The sequence below is a fragment of the Gavia stellata genome, chromosome 30 (genome assembly GCF_030936135.1).
Source record: "Gavia stellata isolate bGavSte3 chromosome 30, bGavSte3.hap2, whole genome shotgun sequence".
NCBI classification, from domain to species: Eukaryota; Metazoa; Chordata; class Aves; order Gaviiformes; family Gaviidae; genus Gavia; species Gavia stellata.
The window spans coordinates 2567434-2588757 of NC_082623.1; the positions used below are offsets into that span (position 1 = coordinate 2567434).

The 21324-nt window shown below is 55.5% G+C and overlaps 1 protein-coding gene across 1 annotated transcript; it reads left to right on the top strand.

The window, feature by feature from the left end:
- The first annotated feature begins 961 nt into the window (after positions 1-961).
- TBC1D22B (TBC1 domain family member 22B) lies at positions 962-20434 on the top strand. Its single transcript, XM_059831225.1, has 13 exons — positions 962-1064; positions 5563-5619; positions 6580-6893; positions 7828-8007; positions 8508-8578; positions 9010-9138; positions 9575-9640; positions 10558-10672; positions 17704-17810; positions 18159-18234; positions 18556-18683; positions 18920-19015; positions 19525-20434. The coding sequence occupies exons 1-13, from the start codon at positions 1009-1011 to the stop codon at positions 19651-19653; spliced, it is 1524 nt and encodes a 507-aa protein (XP_059687208.1). The 5' UTR covers positions 962-1008; the 3' UTR covers positions 19654-20434.
- Positions 20435-21324: the final 890 nt, after the last annotated feature.

Here is a 21324-nt window from a genome sequence, read left to right on the forward strand (position 1 = left end):
TGGCGGGGTTTCTCCTCAGGGCGTGAGAGGGATGGCAGCGCACCGGGGGCTGGCAGGGCCCCGTGTTGCCTGGGAAGTTTGTGGGTTTGGACATCTGTGCGTTTTTTTTCCAGTTTATCCCCATTTACTCAGGGGGTGACCGACTGCGCCTCACGGCTTGCCCCGTAATGGCGGCTCCTCCCTCACCCCAGTTGTCCTTATGAGGGGACCCCCCGGCACCGGGGCTCAGCTGGGGGCTGGAAATAGCCCCCAATGGCCTTGAATCCTTGAGGGGACCGTGACAGCCGCGGGTGCCAGCGGAGCCACCCCGGGGTGCCACAGGGACCCAGCTGGGCCCTGTCACCACTCACTGTGTGTCCCCCGCCCTGTCCACTGGCTGCCCCCCGCGGCCCCGCGGGTGGTTTAACCCGCTTCCCCCCCAGCCTCTCCCGATGGTTTCGCCCAGGTGCTCGCTGGGCGCGTATCTGTGTGCGTGTCCCCGCAGCGTGAATGGTCTCTCCCCTTCCCCAGGGCGGCGTTTAACCCTCCCCTCCCTCCCCTCTGCAGGGTCCCCCCCGGCCCACGCGGGGACCGCCACCTCAGCGCCGCTTTCCCGCCCCGCTCCGTGGCCGTCAGTGCGAGTGGTTTCCTCCACCATCCCCCCGCCCGGGCGGGATGGTTTATCCCCTCCTCCCCGCGGCAGATGGTCTCTCCCGCCTCCCACGGCCCCGCCTCCAGCCCTGCAGCCCCCGCCTCCTCATGGGACGTCCCTCCCCCTCCCCCTCGCGATTGGCCGATCTGCCCCGCCTTGCCCGGAGCGGCCAATGGCGGCTGTCTCTGCGGCCGGAGGCAAGATGGCGCCGGCGGGGGCTGCGGGCGGGCGGCGGTGAGGCGGCCTGCGGGGGGCCGCCGCCTTCCTCCGCGCTCCGCCGCTGCGCCGCGGGGCCGGCCGGCCGGTGGGCTCGCTCGCTCGCTGGCTGGCCGGCCGGGCCCGCCACTCCGCTCCCCTCCCCTCCCCTCCCCTCCGCCATGGCGGCCGAGAGCGGCAGGCAGTTCTGGAAGCGGAGCGCCAAGCTACCGGGCAGGTGAGCGCGGGCCCGGCCGGTAGCGGCCCCCCCTGCCCCCCGGGCAAGGGGTGCACGGGCCGCAGTCCCCCTCCTCAGCTGGGGGCTGTTGGGTAGGGGGGCTGGAGCAGCCCCTGTGCCTTGGGCAGGGGCTGTCGGGGCCTCCCCCCGGCTGTGGGGCTGGGGGCTGCGGGGTACCCCCCTGCAAGGGTGGGGGATACCAGGGGTCTCTACCTCGGCTGTGGGGCAGGGGAGCTGGCCGGGGAGCCCGGGGTTCCCCCCTGCAATAGGGGGGCTGCCAGGGGCCCCCCAGGCTGTGGGGCCGGGGAATTTTGCTGGCGGCAGTCCCCCTGTGGAAGGGACAAGGGTAGCTGCAGGCTTGGCCCCTCATCTGTAGGGCAGGGCAGGCCGTGTGGGGGCTGCGGGGCCCCCTGTGTGCATCCTGCGCCCCAGGGGCAGCAGGGTGGAGGGGGTGAGGGCCTTGGAGGCCCCCCCGGGGTGGCCTCGGAGCCAGGGCTGTACTGTCCTCCTTTCCACAGCTCTTGAAAAAGCTCTTCCCTTCCCGAAGCCTTTCGAGGTGTTGCCTTGGGCTCTCGGTGTGCCCCTCCCCTGCTTTGGTTCCTCTGGCTGGGCTGTCCCGGTTCCTGTCGAGGCACCCACGCTCACCCGGGGATGGGAGAAACAAGTGCAATGTCTGATTGGAGCCGTGTTTAGGAAGAAGCAGCTGGTGGTGATGAAGGAGATGCTCCCTACAAGGCCCTGGGAGCAAGGCTTGCATGGGGAGAGGGTGCCCACCTCTCTGGGGAGGCTTTCAGAAGTGTTGTTCCCATCTGGTGCTCCTCCCGTTTGCTCTCATTTGCCTTCTCTGAACCCTGCCCTTCCCTTCCTGGTGTGTGGACGCAGTCTGCAATGCTTAGTTGGCTTTAAATCCTGCTAGGCCAGTTAAATCTCCCTTCCTAATGTGCTTTCACTCAGTCTTTGTCGTTGCGCCGGCTCCCTCAGGTTGGTGTGACAATCCAGGTGTGTGGCGAGCAAAGGGAAAGCAATGAGCACTACGTGTTCTTCCTCTTCTGCTCATGGGGGAAGCAAATGCTGTGCTGTCCCTGGGTCCTTTTGTCTCCCGATGGCTCCCATCTCTTACCCGGAGGTCACAGCCGTGCTTCCAGCCCGTGGTCTTAGACAGCATCTCTCTTGTGCAGTGGGTGACTTCGAGCTGCAGCTTGGAAAGCTCAAACCAGGTGAAGCGGTCTGGGAGGCAGCCGGTCCTGCCTAGACATTACACTCCAACGTCAAGGTTTTGGCCAAGTTCTTCCCTGCTCCTAACTGGCTGCTTGGCAACTATCCTGCTGTCCAGGAGCCTTGTTAGCACCTCTAAATACCCTGCATGCCGGTCCTGTCCAGGGACAGTTCCTGACAGGTCTTGGGCAACGCAGCCACGAAAGGTGGAGGTGGGATGTGCTGCGTCCATGGTCAGTAGACGTGAAGCTCCCTTCTTTCTTTTTTGTCTGAGTTTTGAGAGATCTTCCCGTACAGATTCTTGGCTCTCTCCTTTCTTTGCCCTGACAAGCTGGCAGAGGGAGGCTTTGTGAAGCTTTGGAGACGGTGTTAGCTTCCTTTTCCATGAGACTTTGTGCATTTGGTTACTTAGTTGTATTAGCTTTGAGTCGGTGCTTTTTCCCTGTAGATTTAAGGTGGCAGAACTCGTAAATGTTGTTTCATGTTTCCAATACTCCCCCGTGGTTTTTGCATTGGGCATTTTCTCCCCAGTAATTTTCTAGGGATGCATTGGCAGGTTGGTCTAGCGTGTTCCCCTGCACGATGGGTTGTTTATTTCCCGCTCTTTAGAGAGATGGGCAGTCAGGCTCCGGGGTGGTGTGGTGTGTGTGTATTTAAATGCGGTTTTAAAAGGGAAGAAACAGTCTGCTAGGAATAAATATGTTCTGTGTCCGAAGTGGCACCGAGGTTTCCTGGCTATGCTTTCTGCTGCAGTGTCAATAACCCACACCCTGCGATGATCTCCTTGTGAGCGGTGTAACGCAGATACCACAGCTGTTGTACCAGACACAGAACATACGGGTAACAAGAAATACCTGTCCCAAAGAGCTTAAACTGAGACAGGACAGGGGACTCGTCCAGTCAGCTTGGGAGCGCAGCATCAGCTTAGGTCTCGGCTCCTGACTCAGTGGTGTGTTTGCTGAGTTGCTGAGAGTTAGTGCCTGCCCTGAGCATGCAAAAGTGAGGTGAAGACAGCTTCAGACAGGGAGTTAAGCTCGGAGAGAGCAGATTCATCTAGCCGAGCTGCATCAGGGAAAACCAGACAAGAGTGAGTAAATAAAGTTACTGAGCATCACTTGGTGGTACCACTGCCCTGCCTCAATTTTCTCAGCTGTCAAAGTAGGATGTGGTAATGCACCTTTGTGTGGAGCTGTAGGATCTGCTGGGAGTGAGCTACAGGGACGTGAGCTAAGGGAGCGGGATCAGACACTGCGGCACGAACTTGCTGTCTGGCAGCTGTGCGTGTGCTTGTGTATCTTCAAGTCACCATTTGCGCTCCTCCTGTCCAGCCTGTGACACCCTCTGCACAGGTGGATAGGGCAGAGAGTCGGCAAAGATGGGACAAACACGGGGCGAACCCGCTTCGTGCAGCGGTCGGAGCTCACCACTGCAGGACGGTGGTGTTCAGCTCTGCCTCTGTAACCTGCTGGAGATGGGACTGTCCTCTTCAGCTGCTCGTGTGGGAGCACAGGCTGATGAGCTGTGCAATTAGATCAGCTTGGGATGCTTTGTTTCAGGGCGCCTGGGTTCACATTCTTCAAAAAGAACTACTTGGGAGGTGGGACCCTCTGCAGTTGTATCAGCCGTTAGCCGGTGAAGGCATCGGCCGATTGCTTCAGAGCCCCAGGAAAGGGTTTGTTCACCCAGAGCTGGCTGCCACATCCCCTCCTCTGTGTCCGACACACGTCGTTCATTTGGCTTGTGACCTTCAGGCCTTTGCACGTGAATCAAAGCAGTCACCGTTGGCAGCGCGTGGATCCCTGCGCGGAGAGGAGCAGCGTTGTGACAGCTGTCAGGAGACGGTGCGAGCTTGGTGCTGGGTATGGGAGAGGCTCTGCCAGCTCCTCTTCTGCAAGGAGCTGCCGTGAGTCATTGGGAAGCAGCGCTGATCTGGAGGGGTTGTTTTTCTTACTCCTGATAATCTGCTTGCTATGCCCACCCACGGGGGTGCCTCTGCTTAATAGCTGTCCTGACTCCTAGATGCTAATTAGTCAGCAAACTCTTTCCTAGGCTTGATCGCTGGTGGGTAAACACAGTGAGCCTTTTCAGCGTTTCCAGCCACGAGGGACGGGCGCTGCAGCAGCGAGCCCACCCCTCGCTGGGCTTCACCACCAGGATCTCTCTGTGCTGTGGTTGTTTCCAGCCTCTCTCCTGGATCTCTGCATCTCTCCCCTGGCAGCTGGGCCTGTTGCTGCTGCCTCCTGAGCATCAACTGCTTCCCAGCACGCTTTCCAGCTGCGTCAGGCTGCTGTCCCCCTCCTACACGGCTGGGCTCTGCTCGTTTTACTGCCGGGCACCATCTGCGGCTCCTGGAAAGCAGGCCAGCTCTGTTGACCCAAGAGGAGCCTGTCCCTTGTGTGCCAGCTCTGAATGGGCCCTTGTCTCCGCCGTGGGATGCGGGGCCGTGCTGTGTACCGGGGGATGGCGAGGACTTGTTTTCCAGAGATGGTTTTTCAGGGTGGGGTGGCTGTGAAGAGTTACCCGAATGGAGGTAGTAACTCAGGATCCCTGTCTCGCGTCCAGAGCTTGTCAAATTAGCGATGAGCATTCAGCTAGTAGCTCCTCTCGGAGGTGATGCTCCCCATGTAGTGCCTGCAGCCCTTGGGCTCCCTGTCCCATTCCACAGGGAGCGGAGCCGAGGGACTGACATGTGGTGACTCCTGTCAGGCCACGTAGGAAGTAGTTGGTTAAGCTGGGATTTGGCCCCGAGTCAAACCGTGTACCGTACCAGAGGCTGCTTCGCCGTAGCGTTGGCTACAAGCCTGAGAGAGAGTGTGGGGTTCAAACCCTCAGGTGTGTTGTGGAGGAGCCCCAGTGTTGCTGGCTAGAGTCTTTCCCTGTCCCGCAGGGCTCGGAAGTGTGAATTCCCAAACCTGGAAATGCCCCTTGATGGAGAAGAGAATGAATGTCAGTGTACGAGGCAGGGGGACTGAGACACGTGGTCACTCAGGGTGAATCGGTGGTGTAGAAAAGAGCAGACCTCAAATCCCAGCTCAGGCTGGAGAGAGCTTGAGAGTTTAAACAAGGCTTCTCTTTGCTCCTGCAAAGAACCAATCTTCAGCTGAATGTGGCACTTTGGATCTAAGGCTTTGAAGGCAGAAGGTTATTGAAGTTGCTTTTGGTCTGTATTCAGCTCCTGAGAGCAGGCAAGAAGTGTGACCCCGGTCTAGGCTGAGGAGGTGATTCGTGGGTGCTCTGTGGCTTTTTGCATTGTCTTCTTTTTTGTTTTATCCTCTTCCTGCAGCATTCAACCTGTCTATGGAGCACAGCATCCTCCGCTGGATCCCCGGCTCACCAAAAAGTGAGTGTTTATCTCCCGGAGACACAGGCCACGCGGCTTTGCAGGTGTTTGGCTCAGTCCTGCAGTAGGTGGAAGTCTCCAGCATCCTCTGGCACCGTGATGTTCCAGCGGAGAAGGGCAGAAGTGGTGCGCAGTGCTGTCTTGAGCTCTGCGAAAGCTTTCAGGGAAAGCTTATCTGCTGGTGCCCTTCGTGGCCAGAAATCCGTATTGTACCAGCCACAGCAAAGGAGACAGGTGTATTTCTTAGCAATGGTGACTGAGCCCTCTGCTCCCCTTCGGAGGCGGAAGAATGAAAGGAAGGGGAGGTAAAGCTGCCTGGCAGCTGCGAGGCTGCAGAATGGCAGCCCCCTTCCTGGCAGAAAAAGGCAGAGCTGATCTGAACTGCCTCCTTGTCTCTGTCTCGTGCTGTGTAGCAGTGAAGGTTGCCCCTTTTCTGTGAGGCTTCAGGTGGTGGACTTTGACTCCTGTAGCTTACGGGTCAATGCAGAGGCTCCTGCTGAGCCTGAGAAAAGAACCAGGCTGGTCTGTCTGCTGGGAGCCATCGCAGCTGTAGCGGGAGCGTCCAGGAGCTCAGAGCGGCTCCGTCTAACCTCTGCCATGCCTCTTCCCAGGTCGCAAGACTTTTTTTGGGTGTTCATGTACCAGTTTTCTCTAGGGTGGAGGGAGGCAGAGCTGGAGGAATTATCCGTCTCTCTCCTTTGCCCTTCTGAGCTGGGAGGCCTGGCACCTGTCCAGCTGTCTGCTGGCACTGTGGCCTCCATGCTCTGCTGTCATATCAGCTCGGGCTCTGCCTCCCAGCAGTAGGCAGCCTAGAGAGACTTAACACATTCTTTGGGTTTGGAAGGAGGGACAGGGAAACTGGAAAAAGGGCCTGGCTGATTGGAGTTTGGACGTAGGGAAGGAAAGAAAATGGACTCATCTGACAGCATTGCTCTGATACTGTTTCTCTTTGGCTCCCAGCTTCATCAAGGACCGCTCCAAGGCCAACGCGCTGCCTATGAAAAGCAAGAAGGCCTCCAGCTTTCATGAGTTTGCCCGCAACACCAGTGATGCCTGGGACATCGGTGATGACGAAGATGAGGACTTCTCTTCCTCCTCTTCCTCTTTGCAAACTCTGAACTCTAAAGTGGCCAAAGCCACGGCAGTCCAGGTTCTGGAGAACCACAGCAAGCTGCGGGCAAAACCCGAGCGGGCCCAGTCCACTCTCAGCGACATGCCCACCAACTGCAAGGTCATCAAGTCCAGCAGCGAAGCCCAGCTCTCCAGGACATCTGGTAAGAGCTGCCTTCAGGAGCAGCCTCCTGCTCCAGTGCTCTCCTGGTTGACCGCTGAACTCAGCCGCTTGCTGCTACTAGCACATTATGGGCAAGAGGCTGTGGCACAGCCCATAAGCTCAACAGAGGCTTTTGCCTCCTTGTAGTATACTGTACTCCAAGGAGCCATTTTTGGAGTCCTGGCCTTAATGCTTCAGTCTCCTCTGCTGCTCAGTATCCTGCATACAGGCACATCTGTCCCAGAGGATCCCGTGTTCTGGGTGCTAAGGGATTTTGGAGATCTATTAAGTTCTTGCTCAGGGTTACTCACCGTCTGCTTCCTTTGTGGCCCAGTGTGCTGCTCTTAGTAAAGGTCTGGATGAGACCCTGTAGAGCCCAGGTCGGTACAGCTTGGGTAGGGAACTGGGCAGCATCAGCCCCTGCCCACTCTGCCCCGTCGCAGGCAGACGGCTGCCTGTGCTGTGGAAGTAACCCAGCAGGTCCCTGCTGCCAGCAGGTGGCATTGACAGCCTGTCGCCTCCTCTCTCTGCGCTAGCAATTAGCTTGATCACTATTTAGATCAGTGGCAAGCAGAGCAGATCTGAAGGTCAGTTCTTCTGGGATTCCCACAGCTCCTTCTGCCTCGTCTCCTGTGTCTTTCTGCCCATGGCTTCCCATGTGAAGAGGGAAGTCTGATCCACTGGCAGCCAGGTGCCTGGATGCAGGAGGAAGGGAGGGAAGGAGAAATGGGGGGGAAATGATGGAAGAGCCACAACAGGTGCCTGTGAACCAGCTGATCCATCGGAGTGGGCCAGTGATGCCCTGTTTGCTGGGGCTGGGGCAGACAGGGGTGAAATCTGCAGTGGCAGGTCTCTGGCAGTGGTCAGAGGAGCGAAGTGGGGTTGGAGAGGTGCGGTCTCCTTCCCCGCTTCACTGCAGCGTCTGTTCCTTGCAGAGGAGGCCTGTGTGCGGACCCCCCTTCAGAAGCAGCAGTCCCTTCCCCTTCGGCCCGTCATTCCACTCGTCGCCCGAATCTCTGACCAAAATGCTTCGGGTGCTCCCCCCATGACGGTGAGGGAGAAAACCCGCCTGGAGAAGTTTCGGCAGCTCCTTTCCAGCCACAACACGGACCTGGGTGAGTGTGACAAAATGGGGGTGCCGGCGGGTGGGAAGGGGAAGGCAGAGGGACCATGCTGCCTGCTTCAGGTTGTGATCGGGTCTGCTTCAGGGTGGAAAAAATTACTTTCTGCAGTTGCACCAAGTGGGATGGTTGCATGAACTGCTCTGTTGGCAGATGGTAACGTCCTCTACCAGCTCCCTGTCTGTTCCCAGTATTTGTCCATCTCACAAATGATGGTTGCGATCACCGGGGGCTGTTGGGCTCTGCATGAGAACTGAGGCTCTGGAGGGTTGGAGCCACTGCAGCCACCAGTTCTGTGCCCAGGCTGAACTGAAAGCATCTCTGCTCCCCTTGCTGCAGACCCGCATCCCCAGTCATTGCGAATGTGGAGCCTTCCTGGAGGCTCAGTGTCTCCAGAGCCTGCAGGAGCAGACTGGGCTTTCCTCTCCTTCTAGGTGTAGTGGTGCCTGGACGTGCCTAGGATCTAATCCATTGCCACCACTGTCCGTTTGCAGATGAGCTGAGGAAATGCAGCTGGCCTGGTGTGCCCAGAGAGGTCCGGCCCGTGACGTGGCGTCTCCTCTCAGTGAGTACTTGGAGCTGCGATGCAGGAGTCTAGGGGGAATGTGCCGAGCCAGGGACATGCAATCCTAGACCTTCATGTGTCCCCCAGGTTTCCTTGTGTTGTATCTGTGCCCAGCCTACGGGTGAGCTGAGGGGTTTTTTTTTTGGTTGGGGAGCGTAATTGCTACATACTCTTTGAGCACAAAGCCCAGACTGGTGCTGGGAATACATGGTTCGCTCTGTTTTGGGAAAATGAATCCCATGAAGTTGGGTTGCTCCAAGATCAGTAAAGGCATCAGGAGCTGGGAAGGCCAAATCCCATGAAAGCCCTTTCCTCAGCTCCTGAGTATCTGTGCCTGATACTTCCAGGTGCACAGCTGACTGGCAGGATTTCAAGGGATGGTTTGCGGTGAGGGAAGAGGGTCTGACCTGACATGGCTTTTCCTGCCGCAGGGTTATCTCCCCGCAAACATGGAGCGGCGAAAGCTGACTTTGCAGCGCAAGCGGGAGGAGTACTTTGGCTTCATCCAGCAGTATTACGATTCCCGGAACGAGGAGCACCATCAAGACACCTACCGACAGGTATGACCCTCTGCCTGTTGCCTGGCTTTCTGTGTTGGTTATATCTCTTTCCTCCCTCTTGCTGCTACTTGTCCATGCAGATGGGGTCATGGACTTCCTCTAGCTGTAGCTATTAGGAGTCTTCTCCTTGTTTCTGTCTATCTTCTTACAGTTATTAGTTTAAGCCTTCCCTAAACTGATCTAATAACTAGATTTCAGACCCCAGCTCTTTCCCAACTCTGGCCAACTGCCCACACCTGGGCAGAGAAGACTGAAGATAAAACTGAAGATGATTTTCTCAATGCAGCTGTCATCTGTAGCCCTCGCTGTGCTTGTCAGCAAGTGCAGCTCTCGCCTGGCGGGACACCGAGGGGTGGATTCCCCTCTGTTAGCCTGTGATGAGTTATTGTGCCCCTGGAAAGCACGGCTGGTATGTGTAACCTACCCTGTCTTCCAGATCCACATCGACATTCCAAGGACCAACCCACTCATCCCCCTCTTCCAGCAGCCGCTTGTCCAGGAGGTAAGGGGAAGTGAAGCTCCTGCCCCACATTTGCCATGAGTGTGTGTGTGGAGTTAGACCAGCACTGCCACTAGTGAGTTAGCTTTGTGGGGAAACTTCCCTGGCTGACAGCTCCTGATGCAAATACCTGCTGAAACTGTTTGGTCTTGTCCCATGTTTCTGAAAGACATCAGATTTGGAGCTCAGGGGCTCTGAGATCAGCTCTTTTGTGGCAAGATGTAGCCAAGAGTTGGTAAAAGACCTGAAGACAAATTCAGGGTATTTGAAACAGAACAGGAGATCGTTTCTGTTTTGCTATGAAACCTCTTTTGTGCAAAGCAGTATGTGAGAAACCTGGGCAGGGATGGGTTTGAGAGGTGGCCAGGAGGTGTGGGCATCTGTCCTCTTTGGAAAAAAGCTCAGCGTGTGTATGTGGTACGTCAGAGCATGGTGTCCTGGGGCTGGAGCAGTCTGGAAATAACACACCAGTTGTTGCGGGGAGGCTGCTCTGTTGGGAACTATCCCGATCTGTGATGTATGCAGATCTGGGAGTACTGTGCTGATAACAGATAACAGCCTTAGCTTTCCAGGTGATGTTCAGCAAGGCGTGCTGCTCTGCTAATAGGCAGCTCTGTCCTATGGGTGGAAGGGTCTTAAGCCACCTGGATCTTGAAAAGTTGGGTCTGCATTTCTTCAAGTGGAGGCTTTGATGAGGAGCCTGGGCTGCCTTGTTCTTTGAAGTGTGGGCTGGCCTGTGTGTGGGATCTGTGGATCATACAGGAGTTTCTCCTAGGACTTGTATGCTTATCTTACCTGTATTGCTGCAGAAAAACCTGTCAGCGCATGATCTCCGCTCCCTGAGCTTAGCAGTTAAGCTTTTCTGCCTTTCCTTTGTGCACGGCTAATGCAGGTACCTGCTTTCCCTCATTCTTCCCTAGATCTTTGAAAGAATCCTGTTTATCTGGGCCATTCGACACCCAGCCAGCGGCTATGTACAGGGAATCAATGACCTGGTCACTCCGTTCTTTGTTGTGTTCCTCTCTGAGTATGTCGGTAAGTGACTTTTGCTGCTTGAAGCACGGTGCTGCCTCTCAACCACGGTGTTTGAAATGGTGTGAAGTGCTGGCATCAGAAAAGCTTGCCTGCCTGGAGGAGATGATGTGTTCTTCCTTCAGCGCCTGTGCCAGGCTGGAGATGCATCTTGACCTCTTACTGTATCTTTGCCGCCTGGTTGAATTGACTTCAGTTTCATAACCTTGAGCTCCACAGAAGTTGAAGTGCTAAGGGTGGATTTGCATTTGAATGTACTTAACATCGTTACAGCTTGGAGGAGAATGGGGTGTTTTAGGCACTAGGGAGTTTAGGCAAAGCCCTGATATACAGGCCTTGCTCTCAAAGCTGGGCTTGGAGCTAGTTCTTGTTCTAGGAGGAATCAGTGAAGTATAGAGACCCTGCTGAGAATGTAAAATAAACTATTTAAATAAAGATTCCTGTCCCGTGCTGGTAGTACAGGTGTGTTTCTCAAGCTGAGAGTTTCAGAAAGCAAATTGACTTCTCCCTGCTGCTTTTGGCTTTTTTGTCAGCCGGTTGCTTTTACCCAGAGATCAGGTCATTTCCACCCATAGTATTTTTATTCTTTCTCCAGCTCTAGCCGTGTTTTGGGGTTGACATTAATGCTGGGATGCTGTAATCCCTATGCCTAACGGCTCTTAGTTTTCACTATAAATAGAAGGGAAAAGGAATTTATAAGACTGTATTAGTGATAGAGAAATCCTGTTGAACAAATATTTTTTTTAAGGTCTGATCCAAAGCTTGTTGAAGTCACTGGAAGCTTTCCTCTATATAGCTAAGGCTTTGTAAACTAGTACTGATCTGCCTCTTCTGAGGATGTTGCGAAGAGGTAAGCCACCTCGATTTCCACTGTGGTAGCCAGTGTGGTTGGGATTGATCCCTAGGAAGTGCTGTTGCTCCTCACAGCCTGAAGGAGAAGGCACAAAATGTGGCTTTGCTACCAGCTGGAGTGAATTCCCTTTCCTGGGAGGTGAAGAGCCTGTCGGGTCTGAGCAGGTTCCCTTTGAGTGGCTTCTCCTGTGCCTTATTGCTTGAGCGGCGTTGATGGCACTTAGTCTTGGCAGAGGGTGGTTGCTCAGGATTGATTTATTGGGTTAGAAGTGGAGCTGTGCACACCATGAGTTATCTGTGCAAGAATGGAGCTGGTCTGAAGCATCAGAGCTGCCTGCAGGTACCTGGTGTGACTTCTTGCAGTCCCGTACCATGTTGGGTGTCAGGGCTCAACTCTCTGCACGTGGCTGCAGAGTTCATGCTGCATCGGACCTGTCTGTCTCTCACTGGAGCCATGCTTCTCACCATCTTCCAGGGCTGTTTTCTCCTCCAACTGAAGCTTTCTCTCTGAATGTGGCCATCCTGTTTCCAGCTATTTCTCAAACTTGTGTTGGAGGAAAAAAAAAAACCAAACCTCTGCATGAGACCCACTGAGCTGAATTTGGCCAAGCAACACCATGCATCCCCTTCTGTCCCCAGAGCCTGGGATTCAAAGCCAGCCTTTAGGTCACAAGCTGTCTCGGTGGCTACCTGCTCCCTGGTCTGGCTGTATAGCAGTCAGAGTTTAAGGACAAGATCAGTAATTGCCTTGAATGTACGTGGGAAAGAACTGGCAGCGCTCAGCGTTACGTAAACCCTTTTGCAACAGGATTTAAGTTGCTGGTTTGGAGAGTTGGCTCTTCTCTACAGCTGCCTTTGCTGACAGGCCCCTGAAGCGCTGGTGCTGGGCAGGGCAGGTCTAGAGGCTCTCTGTGCCAGATCACTAATTCTCAGGATCCCTGGATCAGCCAAGTCTGTGCTGCACCCGAGTCTATGCAGCAGGAGAGCCAAAAGAGGCCTTGCCCAGTTTGGTAATCCTTGTGCAGCACGTGCCAAGGGATAACTCACCTTTCTGTGGGAATTCTCTTGTTCAAAGGAAATACAGCTTGAAGAAAACAAGCAGAATCCCCCTTGGGCAAGGGGACAATCTGTATGGCTCGGGCAGCCCCTGCCTACAGAGCCACTGAGGGCTCATATACCTGTGTGTCACCTGAGAGTATTTCCACATTCAAAGGTGTGTGTACAATTGGCCTGGAAAAGTTTCCCTTGCCTTTCCTTGAAAGCTGGCTCTGGGAAGTCATCACCAGCACTGGCTCCATCCTCAAACCTCTTGGGTTTGCTGCTCCTACTCTCCTTTCAGAGCGGGTGTTTTGTTGCCTGCAGGATGCTAGAAGGGACCCACTGTGCTGCCAGCTGGCTCCTCTGCTTAGCTGCCCACCGTCTTCCCTGGGATGTTTGTGTTAGAGCTTTTGAAGGGCTGTCTCCTGCAGCAGCTGACTCAGCAGGACCCTCGCGGCTCTCCGCGGGCTGTGGTGTGAGTGTGTGATTCAGAGCTGACAGGCGGAGGTGGGAGTTCACAAGCTGTTGACTTTGGTTAACTGTTCAGCACAAGGCCAGGCTCACACCCTGGTCTTCTACTCTTCAATCTAGTGGCTTCTCACATCGCAGTCTCACCTCTAGTAACGGGCTGATCCCCATCTCCAAGTTCACTGTAGACTTCTAACCCATCATCCCATGCTTTGGGCCGTCATAGCATTTGCAGACAACAAAACAACTTTTCTACACATCAATTAAAATCTCTTCTTGGTGCTCATCAGCTGATTAATGTGTCTGGTTGACAGTGTCTCCATTATATATCAGTTACTAGACCAGGGCCTTGAGAGGGCTTGTCTGGCTTCCCACCAAAGGCTAGAACGTGTCCATGTGGAAAAGGTGGGTGGTTTGGGTAGGGGATGGTCTGTAGCTTATCAAGCACATTCAGGGAACAATTTGGCAGCTTCCTTTCATTGAAGTTGACACAAGCAGTGAACCAACAGTCAGCAGTAACCCAGCGAACTCCCAGGCCTGTGTGTGCCGAGGGATTAAACACAGCTTGCTCAGGGTAGTAGTTAGAGCAGTTTGGCTGGATTTGGGAGCAGGGCCATGCTGCTGTGTCTTTGACTTGACGGCTTTCCATCCTCACTGTAGAAGGTGCGGGGAGGAAGGTTGTATGGCTGTCTGGGTCCTGAAGGAGGTAAACAGACCAGTAAGTGAAAAACATTCACAGGAAGCTATTTCTTCTACCTGCCCTGGGATGCTTTGGGAACTGGATTACCCCATTATTGACCTGCATCTCCCTTGCCTGACTGAAAGGGTCCTGTTGATATCGCTTCCCTCTTCTTTCTGAGCAGTCCCTTGCATCCAGTGTGTGTGCCCCTTTGACAAGCTTTAGAAAATACCACCTAGGCTGAAGCAGGGAGAAGCAGCTCTTCCTCGGAGCTTCCAGTCCCTGTGTCTGAACTCCCCTGCCCCCTTCTCCAGTGCCAGTTGGGCCCAGTTGCTTTTCCTGTACTTGCACCCAGTCTGGATGCAAAACTTGTGCTCCTTCCAGGTGCTGTACAGACTGCTGTGAGCCCTTGGCAGATGGGATGGATTTTACTTGTGTTTTCACCTTTTCCCCCAGCGTGACAAGCTGGCTCACCTTCTGTGATGCTCTACCTGCCTCCTGTCCGACCATGGCCACCTCGGCTACTTGGCAGCAAGCCTGGGCACTTTGGGCCCCTGCCACTGCCAGCTCCATAGCTGGAGTGATTCCTCCTCCCGGCTGATCGATGGCTTCTGCCGCAGATTGCTGAGCACTGCTTATTTTCAGCTGGTGCCACTGTGAGGAATAGCTCGAAGGAGGTGTTGAGGCTGCAGGAGCAGCTGAGCCTGCTGTTGCTGCCCTCCGGATGGGATGGGCACAGGCTGCCGGTGCTGCTGGGGCGGCAGAGCTGAATGGTGAGGATGGAGAGGCAGTCTGGCATCTGACAAATTGGGGCAGGGATGACACCTCAGCACCTGCTGGAGGAAACCATATGCCCCTCTTCCCAGGTGACCAGAGAGGGCCCAGCAAGTACAGGGATGCTGAGCTGGCAGTCCTGCTAAAACTGCCTCCCAGCTCAGGTCCTGCAGCCCTTCCTGCAATGAGTCACTCCCAGCTCTCCTGGCTTGTGTTTGCATTTAAAATGGCAGTGACAGAGCTCAGAATTCAGTTCAGCATCCCCAGGTAGTGTCAGTGGTGGCCCCTGCACCCTCTCCCAGTGCTCTCTGTCCATGTCAACATATGACACCACTTCCATCCCCAATTCAAGGCATTGCATAAGGGATTGTCCCGGCTTTGGGATCTGTTTGGCATTTCATCAAGTCTGTAGAGGGGAGCAGTGCCAGGGAAAGTATTGATCTTGCTCGCTTCTGACTGGCTTTGTTACTAAATCCTAATCGTGATTAAATTAAGACTCGGTTTCCCTGTAAGCAGGAGCAGAAGTGGAGCTTGGATGAAGGGAAGGGAAGCCTTGTACCTGGGTGTTACTAGTCACACTGGGACTGACCCAGCTTGTTCTGAACTCCGGTTTTGCCCTGGACCTGTCGGTCGCTGCACATGGTGCAGACTTGCCCAGTACTGTGCAGAGGTGTGAGCTGAGACTGGCTTTAACTGTTCTCCAGGTGTCTAGTCCTGTACTGAGCCCCAGCTGCCAGAATATGGGGAGTCATTAAAGCTCCCCTGCGGAAAGCAGGGATATGGGAAGCTGGAGCCCTTGGCTCCTCTAATCTCCTCCAAGCTATGCCCTGCCTGGCATTTGAGGCAGGGGTTTAAGTGGGATTGTGATGCCTCTTCTCCTGTGTCAGCCCTGAGTCCTGTCGAAATGTCACTCACAGAAACTTTGCTTTCCCCAAGCCCCACCTGCCCTTGGGCACCCCGTGACACTGGCAGCGGTGTCCCAGCTGCCCCCAGCCCAGCTGCAGGCAGCTGTCACCGTGCCACTGGCTCCCTTTCAGTCCCTGTCAGAGCCATATGTTGAGTATCTCACTCCTTTGCACGGGGCCTCTTTAATGATGCCACTGAGCAGATGTTTGTGCTGAGCCACACACTCCAGAGACCTGGGTTTTATTTCAAAACTTCTTGCAATCTATGTTGGCTCATGCTGGGGATCTCCTACCACTGTTTTGCTTTGACACTGGGATGCTGGCAGCGTTGCTCCTCTTGTCCCCAAAACTGGGGGACAAGCAGCAAGGGTGTTCCCCATCGCCTGGGCAGGTCACCATATCCCCTTTTCCATCACAGTCCTCACGCCTGGAGCTGCACTGGGAGGTCTTCTGCACGAGGCTCATTCCTGTGTGGCTGAGCCTGCCTCTCCCACCAGTCCTGGCCATACACATGTGGCCTTGTCCCCCTCCTTTGCCTGCCTATCCTCTGTGGGGGAAGTTATCTAGGGAAGGAGATGTGTATTAAACAGATTTTGCCTGCCTTTCTCATTACCTGGAATATTTGAGAGTGGCTGCAGAGAAGCCAGCAGAAGAGTGATAGTTTTGGATGATGACCTGCAGCTGGAAAACAGCTTTGCTGCTCTTTCTGCAGTACAAGATTGCCAGATTAATGCAGGGTTAAGCCCTTGCTTGTCCCTAAAGCTCCTAGTGGCAGTTTGCTCTGGAGCTGAGCTCTGCCCCAGAGGTGGGAGCAGCGTTGGAGTCACTGGCGCTGCACTTCCCATCCTCCTGTGGGCAGGATCTGTTAGCGTCAGTTTTCATAGCGCTGCCAACCTGCGACAGCTGCCCTGTGACATATCTGAGCCAAGAGGGTGGCCCAGCCCCAAGCCCCGTACTCTCCCTCTCTTGTTCTTTTCCAAGGAAGATCAAAGACGCTTGTTAGGATTTCTGAGCCTCTGGGTTTGGAAATGGGCCAGTTTAGCCCTGGCATCTGTTGATCTGATTTAGCATCATGACAGCAGAGTGCCGGGTGCTCTGCTCCCAAGGAGGAAAGGGAGAGAGCTGCTGGGTCAGCCAAGCCAGGAGGGCCAGACCCGTGTCTCCTGACCATCTCCTCCCTAGCTTCCACTGCCTTCCCGTGCCTGTTGCCCTCTACAGCCTCCATGTTAAGGTGAGCCTGGCCTGGAGCAGGTGATCTCTGCTCCAAACTCAGCCAGCATCACCGCCGTCCCACCCTCAAGGCATCTGATCTCTCCCTTGCCCTTCCTGGGGGTTCATAAGCCCATTTAAAAGCAAGGGCAGCCTTTTGTACTCCATGAGTACCCTTTGAGAACAAAACTGTCACCAACCCTTGTGCTCTCAGGCCCCCAGTTCGCTGGGTTTGAAAAACAAGCTTGCATAAATCTGCTTTGCCTGCAGCAAGGTTCCTCTGTGCATGGGGCTGCTTCTGTTCGCTGGAACTCTCCTGTCAGCTGGGCTCGAGGAGGAGGAGAAGCTCTATGAAGCTGAGCAATCTCTCTGCTGCGTGGCCCTGCTGTCAGGCTCCATGCTGGATTTAACTCTGAGCCTTTTTGCTCTTCAGGAAGCTGTTTGTGCGCTTCTGGGTCCTTGCAACTGTGCCCGAGGGTCCTGCTCTCTTGTAGAGGTTTCTGAGGCTTTGGCAGTTCTTCCTCATGGGTCTTCAGAGTTGGCAGCCACTTTTTGGGTGCCTCTGTTGTGCTTCAGTCCTGGAATGATGCTGATGAATCCGACTGGGAGTGAGAACTGAGCTCCCTTGTGCTGCCCCAGGCCAAGGGCAGCGTTTGTTTCCCTGGTTTCTGGCTGCAGTGAGGGATTCACCTCTCCTGGTTCTCCCTGTGGTGCTGCCAGCTGGCAGAGATCTGCTGTCACCCAGGGCAGGATGTGCTCCAGCAAGAGGGGTCCCATATGCCGGGAGCTTTGTTCATACACAGCCCTCGCCCCAGAGCGGGGGACAACAGTGGCAGTGCTGTGGGATCCCTCCCGCAGTCCCCTGGGGAGCTGGGCTGGGTTCAGATTGTGGCCACTGAGTCTTTTGGGGTCCTTCAGCCCTTCGCCTGGGTTGGAGAAGTAGGTCAGCGCATGGGTGCTGTGCTCTGTGCCAGGCAGGCCACTCACATTGTGCAGGGAGCTTTGTAGTGCCTCTTGCCCTGCCTTGGCTTGATAAAGTCCCTTGGTGTGTCCCATGAGCACCCTGGTGTCCCCCACCCTCCTGATGCTCTTCCCTCTCTCTTTTGCAGAGGAGGACGTGGAGAACTTTGACGTGACGAACCTGTCGCAGGATGTTTTACGGAGCATCGAAGCCGATAGCTTCTGGTGCATGAGCAAGCTGCTGGACGGGATACAGGTGAGCCACTGGGGCCGCGGAGGTTTCTCTCCCCTTGCTGGGGTAGCAGTGCAGTCATCTTCTCTCTGTGTTTGGGTGAGCGCTCTGCATGTCCTAGCATTAGGGAGGTTTTGCTACTTCACTGAGCTAAATCTGTGGGTAAAATCCTGGATAAATAAGATGCTGCAGCTGTCCAGCTGGCGCTGTCCTGACTAAGGGCTTCACAGCAGGCAGATGATCCTGGTGCTCAAGTGCCATGTCTCCTTGGCTCATGGTGATCTCGGCTCCCTGTGGAGCTGGGGATCTGGTTTTGGTTGTTTCTAGCTGTTGTTAGAACTGCTGCTTCTGACTCATGGCCTCTCCCCACAGGATAACTACACCTTTGCACAGCCGGGGATCCAGAAGAAAGTCAAAGCCCTGGAGGAGCTAGTCAGCCGGATTGATGGTAGGTGACAGGGGGATCTGAGCAGGTTGGAGGCTCTTTTGTCACAACAATGGGAGGACTCCTTTGTGAGTAGCACCCTCAGGGCAGGGGTGGACACTTGCCTACAAAGCGTATGGAAAGCAGGGGAGGGGAGGGTCAGCCAGAAACCCCCTGGGGACAGGGTTTTTCTGGTCAGGTAGCACAGGGTGAGGAATGGAGGTGTTTGGGAGAACAAGGTCTCAGCTTGAAAGTGCATGAAAGCCGGTATGTTGGGGACAGTGCCGTGTGCGGGAGCTGGGGCACCATGGTCCCCAGGTATGTAAGTGAAATGTGCTGTTTCAGAGCAGGTACATAATCACTTTAGGAAGTACGAGGTCGAATACCTGCAATTTGCCTTTCGCTGGATGAACAATCTGCTTATGAGGGAGCTGCCTCTTCGCTGCACCATCCGCCTCTGGGACACCTACCAGGTACACAGGCTCCCACTGTCTTCCCTGCCTGGCTGGTCACTGTGGGGCCAATTCCCTCTACACGAGGGGACAGAGGTCTTCTGGCCGCACCGTGCAGCTGGGGAGATGAGGGAAGCAAAGCAGTGTGGTCCTGGGACATTTATAGCCAGTTGGGTGGCCCAGAAGGACATCTGTGTCTGGGGAAGTCATGCTCCAGCTGAGCTGCAGGAGCTGACCCAGAGTTTTGCCGTCTGCAGTCGGAGCCGGAAGGATTCTCACATTTCCACCTGTACGTCTGTGCCGCCTTCTTGATCAAGTGGCGGAAGGAGATCCTAGATGAGGAAGACTTCCAAGTAAGTCCCTGGGGCTGGGGGTAATTCCCTGGGGGTAGAGGGGAGGGAATTGCTCTGGTTGGGAGCCCAGCATGGACACAGTCAACTGTCATCTCAAAGCTGGCTCCAAGATCATCCAGTCTCAGGGTCTTTGCCTAGAAGTAACTTCGGAGCCTCAGCGCTTAGGACAGAGAACTGAGCTGTTGGAGGGTTCAAACATCAAACACCAGCTCTTCCCTGGGCTTGAGCTTTGATCACGGTAAGTTCCTTCATGTTTGCCTTCTGGTGTCCAGCTGTAACGCTGAGGTAGCACCCTTATCTCAAGAGGTTTGGGGGCATCTGAGGTGCTTCACTGATTCGGATCTAGACACGAGCACATCTTAATGCTGTCTCTGAGCGTTTCGGACCTGCGAGCGTGGTGAGCTAAAGTTACTGAGTGCTGCTGCCTCTGGTCGTGCCGGTCCCCAGCCTGCTCTGCATCTGTACTCTACCTTCAGCCGCCCCAAACTAAGAACCTTCCCCTCTTTCAGGGCCTTCTGATGTTGTTACAAAACCTGCCCACGATACACTGGGGTAACGAAGAGATTGGACTCCTGCTCGCTGAAGCGTACAGACTCAAGTACATGTTTGCAGATGCTCCCAATCATTACCGCCGATAGGTGCCAGGACTCGACTCCCTCCTCTCCCCTGCGCCCACCCCCTCGTCCTGGCCCAATCTGATCACTGTGGCATTTTTGTCATCCCAAGTCCTCGGACACTCCGGCCGGGAGCTGCTCCTCGCTGTACAAAGCTCACATCGACTCTTGTCTTAACTCTTAACGTGTGCCTGTCTGCCACTCCATGCGCCTGGATGTGCCACTCCAACCACCGTCAGTATTTCACGCCGTGCCGGTGGCTCGAGCCAGGGAGAGAGGCATGAAGGGGCTGGGGGAGGACATGGGGAGCAGCTTTCCAGATAAACTGAGTCGAGGATGAAGCCCTCCTCTCCTCTCCACCCCCTGCCCTGGGCTTGTCCGGCTGGGACCACCTTGGCTTCACTGCCTCATGCTAACCTGCCACCACGCACGCTGCCCCATCTGCTTCGTTCTCTCTTCCGACACTGTTCGCTCCAACTCCCAGATGAAAATGCCTTATCAGAGACCCACCTGGCTGGAAAATCCTCCCCCCCCCCAAGGGTGGCAGGGCAAGAAGTTTCTCTCAGGGCCTAGCTTCGCTCCGAGGGTCCGGAGACCCCAAGCACTTTGTGGATTCGCGAGAGAGCCCCTCGCGCCTGCCCTCTCTCCTTCTCTCCATCCTCTTCGCCTCCCTCTCCCACCAGCGCAGCGGAGTGGGCACGGCGGGGGGGACCACTCCATCTGCGCGCGGTTCAAATGATGTGCGCCAGCTTGACGGGACTTTCGGTGACTGATGTGCTGTCGGTACAGCCCCCTCCAGCGTGGGGGGGAGGCGTGGGGTGGGGGGGCTGGCAGGGGAACAGCCTCTCCCGAAATCCCCTTGCAAAGCCCCCACTCCTCCGAGGCGTTCTGTGTATATTGTGTTCTTGTGTATATGGGTCAAAGATGTACAATATACGTCTTCTGTTTGTAGCAGATAATGATTTTATATTTATAACGTGCACCCCTTGTTCTCCCCATCCTCTCCACGCCTGAGAAGGATGCCTGGCTACAGCAGTGTGGACCCCTCCAGGGGTGGGAGCGCATTTCGGAGCCGCAGGTATTTCTGCCCCATGTTTTTACAGTGTTGGATCTGCCAGGAAGAGGTGCGATAGAAATACGTATCGCAAGGCATCCCCTGCAAAGAAGATTTGGGCGTTTAAAGGACATGGGTGCTCCCAGTGGGAAATAGGAGAGAGCCGTGTTGAGGAAACAGGGTATCCGGGCTCGTTGGCTGTTGGCATATGCCCCTCTGAGCGCTGCAGGGCAGAGCTGTGCTGGTGCTGCCGGCGGGACGCTCCAGGGAGGAAGGATCCCAGATCCAGCACTGGCTGCCCCCAGCGCTCCCCAGCCATGCGGACGCATCCTCCCGGGGCTTCTCCCGCGGGGCCGGCAAAGCCCGGGCTGGCCTCACCGCCATCTGCTTTTAAATCAAACCAATCGTGAATGTTTTAATGGGCCGTTTTCTTCCCGCGGGCAGGCGCCGTCCGTGTCGTGCCAAGGGCTGGATGCAGGTGTGTGTGAGGGGACAGATCCGGGCCACCCCGGGCTTCTCCCGGCGCTCCCACGGGGTGATGTCGGCTATCTCGGCAAGGCGCAGAGGTTCCCAGTGCCTCTGCTTTCCGTTGCTGTTCCCGGTGGGAAAACGCAGCGGGCCACGAGGCTGGGGCCAAGCAT